Source organism: Octodon degus, unplaced genomic scaffold (assembly GCF_000260255.1).
Source record: "Octodon degus isolate 3935 unplaced genomic scaffold, OctDeg1.0 scaffold00161, whole genome shotgun sequence".
Classification (NCBI taxonomy): Eukaryota; Metazoa; Chordata; class Mammalia; order Rodentia; family Octodontidae; genus Octodon; species Octodon degus.
Genome location: NW_004524737.1, coordinates 6,513,419 through 6,519,874, shown reverse-complemented (window position 1 = coordinate 6,519,874; position 6,456 = coordinate 6,513,419). Strand labels below are relative to the sequence as shown.

At 38.4% G+C, this 6,456-nt stretch overlaps 1 protein-coding gene across 1 annotated transcript in view; it reads left to right on the top strand.

Moving 5' to 3' along the window:
- The window catches only part of Galc (galactosylceramidase), a 54,879-nt gene that overhangs the window by 7,218 nt on the left and 41,205 nt on the right, over positions 1 to 6,456 (top strand). The window contains exons 5-7 of the mRNA XM_004642778.3: positions 1,798 to 1,937; positions 4,114 to 4,152; positions 5,508 to 5,638. Coding sequence (XP_004642835.1) covers positions 1,798 to 1,937; positions 4,114 to 4,152; positions 5,508 to 5,638 — 310 coding nt within the window. The remainder of the gene's footprint in view (positions 1 to 1,797; positions 1,938 to 4,113; positions 4,153 to 5,507; positions 5,639 to 6,456) is intronic.

The following is a 6,456-nucleotide window of genomic DNA, read 5'->3' as shown; positions in this document are numbered from 1 at the left end:
AAGTCCAAACTCTGTAGAGCTCCACCTTAACTTCAGTAGGTGTGAAGGTTATAACTACAGCAAAGATCTACAACAAAGGGCAGAGGACAGTGCTACATAAAAAAAAAAAAAAACTGAGGAATGAGTGTGTTTTTTAAAATGGACTTCTGTGCAACAGTCCAGAATTGTTCTACATGGTAGAAGCACCATTAACTTGACACATACTCCCCACAGGCTGTTTTGAAGGTCAAACCTCATTTATATTCAGAAAATCTGGCCTGCTAACCCACTGTCTCAACAAAGACTTACACATGGAGGGCCTTTAGCTGGTATTTGGCATTTCATTCTTTTCAAATGTTCCTTTGTTTTATTGTCATATTTTTATGTAACACACTTAGTTTAGAAAAATAAGCATGTTGATTTAGATCATCCTTTTGAGTTAGATTTCTTTTCCAATGGTGAACTAGAGGGGCAATATATTTAATGGATATTGAGCTATGTATTACTGACAGAGAATTTACAATTAAAATGAGTGTTTTTCTACTATTCAGATTTTACAATTTTACTAGCTAGGATTACTTTTGCAAGACTATGAACTCATTTGATATATAGCATTTAATAAAATCATATTTCCCTATTGAGCAAGTGACATTTATGTTCATATGAAGACAACAGTTCATGGTGGCAGAAGACAGCAAAAGCAGCAAGAGTGAAAAGGGCAGGAGCAAGCCTGTTTTCCTCCCTTATATTGTATGCAGGCGCCCTTGGGTGGGTCAACACTCACACCATCTCCCTGCCCACCTTTTGCACAGGCTCAGGATGTTTAGTAAGGATCCTTGTCCCCAGTTGAGTCACTTAATTATTGATACAACTTCTTAGAGTGGTAAATTTGCCAAATTTGATTGCCTGACATAAGACTATTTTAAGGAGCCTTAAATTGTAGGAAGATAACTCATGAAATGAGAGATTTGTGTTATGCTTACCTCATAGGGATAGGTTAGCATAAGACTTTGAGAACTCTTTAGATTTGACCTCAGAGCACAGAAATTTAGTATTGAACATCCCAACAGAGAATCTTCCAATTAATAGATGTATGAGTAAGGTGCTTACTGTGCTTTTTATTTCATTTTTTGAAAGAACATTTAGAATTATGGGTCTGACTCAGCGGATCATTAAGAAGTTATGGTGTCTGTAGAGTAGAGGAGATTTCAAGAATTTGTGTGTCGTATATGTCTTAATTATTGTTCTCATTGTTGAGACAAAATCCCCAATGCCCAAAATTAAGGATGGAAAGGTTTATGTAGCTCATAGTGTGTGGAGGATTTGGACAGAAATCAGCTGGCTCTCAGGCAGGGTGGCTTGGCACAGGGCAACAGTTCATGGCGGCAGAAGACAGCAAAAGCAGCAAGAGCAAAAAGGGAGGGAGCAAGCCTGTTTTCCTGGCTTATACTGTGTGCAGGCGCCCTCGGGTGGGTGCAGCACTCACATAATCTCCCTGCCCTCCTCTTGCATAGATTCAGGATGTTTACAAAGTAAGTGTCCTAGTCCCCAGTTGAGTCACTTAATTTTTGACACAACTTCTTACAGTGGTAATGACATGTGCTCTACACCATTGGGTGTAGAGCTGCTAAGCCAATTAGTTATGCTTCAAGACTTCTCAAGTTGATGCCATATATTAACCATTACACTATATAATTGTTTATTTGGTCAGGTGTATATTGTGCTTTTATTTACCTGAGTGTTTGTTTTGGTTGATTTTATTTTCAATAGTGTGGCAGTTTTATCTACTCCACCTTTGGCTCTTTCTTCTCTCTACAGGGTTGCCATGGTCATTCCCTGGATGGCTGGGAAAAGGTTTCAACTGGCCTTATGTAAACATTCAGCTGACTGCCTACTATGTTGTGAGCTGGATTTTGGGTGCCAAGCATTATCATGATTTGGACATAGATTATATTGGAGTTAGTAATATATTTATTACATGAATAATCTTGGGGATTTTGTAATTTTTAAAAGTAATTTTATTCTGCAACAATTCATTGACTAATCATGTTGTAAACTAATCTGTTCTGATGGTGTGTGATAAAAACACAAATGAACTACATGTGACTTTATTGCTGAACTTTGCCCTTCCATATCTTTCCACTTTTGAAGCTGTACTGAAATATACCACCTCCAAACTATGTTTTAAATGTTTTCAAAACACCTTACCTCAAATTTTCCTGCTTTAAAGCCTTCTGTTTTCCTCTACTTTTCATAAAAAACAGTTTTTGTCTAGTTTAATTATTTCCACTTTGTTCTATGAGCCTTCCATTATTGTCTTCAGTTAGGCATTTGCAAACTTCTTTGTAAAGAGTCAGAGCACAAGTATCTTGGGGTTTGTAAGTTTAAAGGCAACATAAAGGGATATTTGATGGTAACTTTATAAGCATTTAAAATGTAAACTAAAAACCACTTTTAGATTTGACAGGCAGGGTGAAATCTGCCTTCCCATACCCTAAATGGTTACATAGCATCTTTTAGTAATCTAGAAAGTATAAAGGGGCTGGCCAGATAGCTCAGTGGACTAAAGCTCCTGCTTAGGCAGGTACAGTGACCAGGGTTTGATCCCCAGCGTGCCTTACTGGCCTTGTTCCTAGGGCATGCTGAGACCTCCATGGAGACTGGGCTTGGTGGTATGCATCTGTAATCCCAGCGCTTGGGAGGCTGAAAGCAGGAGGATCACTAAAAGGCTGATCTGTGCAGTGAGAACCTGTAGACCCTGTACTAAAATCCAAAAAAAAAAAAAAAAAAAAAAAAAGTATGAATACATGTATTTTCAGGGCTAGTATGTTCTCAGGTGGGAGCATGCCTTGGGCTGTACTGTGTCCTACATGGCCTTGTGCACACCCATGGTGGTTCTCCGTAACCACTGACCATTAACATGCCATCTACCCAAACTGATATTTTCAATGAAATCATGAGTTAGATTATGAGCAAGCATTGACTGAACTCCTACTGTGTTGCAAGACTAATGAAGTTCAGGGATACGAAAATTCATAAACTCTTGAGATGAATTTGAGAGATAGACCCTGCAACAGATCGACTGCAGGGTCCCAGGGTAGTTAGGACACTAGGATGAACCAAGGGCCGTAGGAAGCAGAAGCGTGAATGCATTTGTTTGTGCTTTCCTTCTCCACAGATCAACTTGTATTGCAGAGCTTTCTTAAGCATGGGGCATTTTAAACCCATAGGGAGCCTCACTGTGGAATTGGGTCTAATAACTGCATCATAGTATGTGTGCTGCCAAAGTGAGCACAGCTTTTTATTATAGCACAGTAATAGTTAGACAATGTTTCTGATAAATAAGGAGACATCTATATCTCATTTACACTCTTGGTAATCACACAATAAGGAACTTCTTTGATTAAAAATTGCTCTTGTATTGTAGTCTTGGCTCTGTGATTAATATTTTTTTCAGTTGTAAAGTCAAAGGCATTCTTCTTCACCCTTGCTGTTCCATGCTTTGTGATTCTGAGCCTCACACTTATGAATGTTCCCTTTTACCTTTCCTCATAAAGAGTTTGTTTTTGTGCTCTAGCACCTTGTGATTCCCTGTGTGCTTGAGAACAGTTCTTCTATATGCTGTCTTTATTTATACTGGGCTTTCGGCCTTTGGTCATGATTGTAGAGATTGTCAGGATGATAGACAAATCCTGATGTCTGTTAGTTTTTCAGTGCCTAAAATAGTTCTGGCACACATTAACCTCCTATTTGTTTATTTTGTGGTACCAGGAATTGAACTCAGGACCTTCCACTTGCTAGGCAGGTTCTTAAGGCACTGAGCCATCTCCCCGGCCCTCAATGTTTGTTGAATGAATGTGTGTTCCGTTTTTGTAAAGCTCTGGAATACATGGCTTTAAAAATATGACTACCAAATAATTTGGAGATTTTTAAAGATAACTTTCTAATCTTAAAAACTTATGTTGTCTTATAAATATCTATAAATTCTATGCAAACGTATTCTAGAAAGTAGGAAAAATGAAAAGATGTTGAGATGCAAAATTGTGCGTACATGAAGTGACATCTTAATGGTGACATCTATTTTTTATTATTGGAAAGCTTTCAATTTAGTCTCTTTGACTTTTTGTTTTGCAGATTTGGAATGAAAGGACATTTGATACAAGTTACATAAAGGTCTGTACCACTTACTATCTTTTAGTCTTAAAGATACTCATAAATAATTTCTTACAGGTCCACATACAGAACTTAGTAGGAATTTTATAGTAGAAATGCCGTACTTAGCTGGGGAGATGCCTCTGTGGCGCAGAACCTGCCTGGGGAGCATGAGGTTATGAGTTTGATTCCTGGTACAAAAATAAAAAGGCAGTTATGTATTACACCATTAGGTCATAAAATTAAAATATCAGTAATGGTTATATTTCTGATGTTAAAGCATGATCAGCAGAGAGTTAGCATTTATATTTGTAAATGATAGTTTTGAGCCACTTTTCACATATAGTTATGTCATTTTAATTCTTATAAACCCTCATGTTTTAAGTACTATGATTACAATAGTAAGTCCTATCATTGGAAAACATATAGCAATTTTGCTTTCCAGGTTGACCTGTTCACTGGTTAGCTTTTCATTTTCTTTTCTCTAAGTAGTATACTCTGAGCCCCATCAGCAAGTTAATCCATTCACTGGATGAGGGCCAGACTTTAATCTGTAACTCAAAGAGGGAGAGGGCATAGATTTGACAGGGTCCATTGCAGCGAGCACCGCATGATTTAGTGGTACTGTGAGGGTGTTAAGAGCCAGTTGGGAGTAGCATGGACCAGACATGGAGATGGAGCAATGGAACCGCTGTACAGTTCAGGCAGGAGGATTGCTGGTGCAGTGTGCTAAGTGCTCCATGTGCAAGGCTGACGAGCACTTCGTTAGTGCATGTGTTGTGTGATAGCCTATGGCCAGGATGATGGCATTGTGACAGTACTGAAAGTCATCTTCTGGAATGCTGATTCTGAAGATACTGTTGTAGTTACTCTTCTCTCTTTGCTGAGACAGAATAGCTGACACTGAAAGATAATAGGGGAAGAGCTTATTTATCTCCCAGTTTGTAGAGGTCTCAGTCCCTAGTTGGCTGGCTCCATGTGCCAGCCAAGGGTGGCGTATGGCAGAGGGAAGCGGTTCATGGTGGAGAAAGTCACCAAAGTAATCAGCCGAAGCTCAGCAGCAACTTTCTGCCCTTTGTATACTTAATCCAGGCTGCCAGGGTGATGGTCATGCTAATCCAAGCAGTGGACAGATCCAGCAGTCATCCGCCCTTAATCCCAGCATCCTTTATTTTAGCATTGCACTATCAAACAGTGACACACACTAGATTCAACCACGTCTGAAAAAAGTCTATGATCATGTGGGACTTTAGGGGGATATCTAGACAAACCATAACAGGTACTTTAGTTTAGTTTAGTTTTTTTTTTTTTCATTATAATTCAGTAGCCAAACACTCCTTTGTAACCTTTCATGTGTTCTCTTTGTGCATCAAAAGGTATTAAGGAAGATGTTGGACTCACAAGGTCTTCAGCGAGTGAAAATCATAGCAAGTGATAGTCTGTGGGAGCCCATTTCGTCATTCATGCTGCGAGACCCCGAACTCTGGAAAGTGATTGATGTTATTGGGTAAGGCGTGCTCTCATCTTTAAGGCGTGAGATTGGGTAATGCATGTTTTAAGGTTTCTGGATGCTGCGGTGCTGTGTTTTTGTTTTTGCCTGTTGCATAGCTGGTAAGGTGTTTACTGAGCTGAGGCGTTTGTGGCTCGTAGGTTACTGCTTTCTCTTTGAAATGTTGTATATTCGAAAATCTTTCTATGGTGATGAAATTCATTAGTAACTTTTTTAAAAAATGTGTTCTTGTTTGCAATAATAAAATAGGACTTAATTTAGATTAGTGGCATGGTAGTTTTTGACATTAGAGATTATGAAGGCAGTTTTGTGAAATTAGGTCCTAAATCAGTTTTTATAGGCCCACTCACTATACCGGCTGATATATATCTATATATATCTATATCTATATCTCTATATCTATATCTATCTATCTATCTATCTATCTATCTATCTATCTATCTATCTACCTAGAGTAGCATAGATTTGACCTTGTTCCATGTTTTAGTTGTTCCTTTCAGTTCTCTGTGCCTGGAATTCACTGGACTCAGCAGTATTAGTTTTAAAGTGAATTTGTATCTTATCCAATATGTCAAAGTTTATAAACCTTTGAATACATATATATATATATATATATATATATAGTATTTGGTCTTTTCCCTTGTGAAAGTTCTGGTTGCTCTCTGAATATGCTTTCTTTTCTTTTTTTGGCTCAACTGGGACTGGGGATTAAACTCAGACCCTTGTGCTTGCCAGGGAAGCCCTTATTCTACTGAGCCATCTACCCGGCCCCTAAATATGCTTTCTTTGATTGAAAATTTTGGAAAATTTTCTAC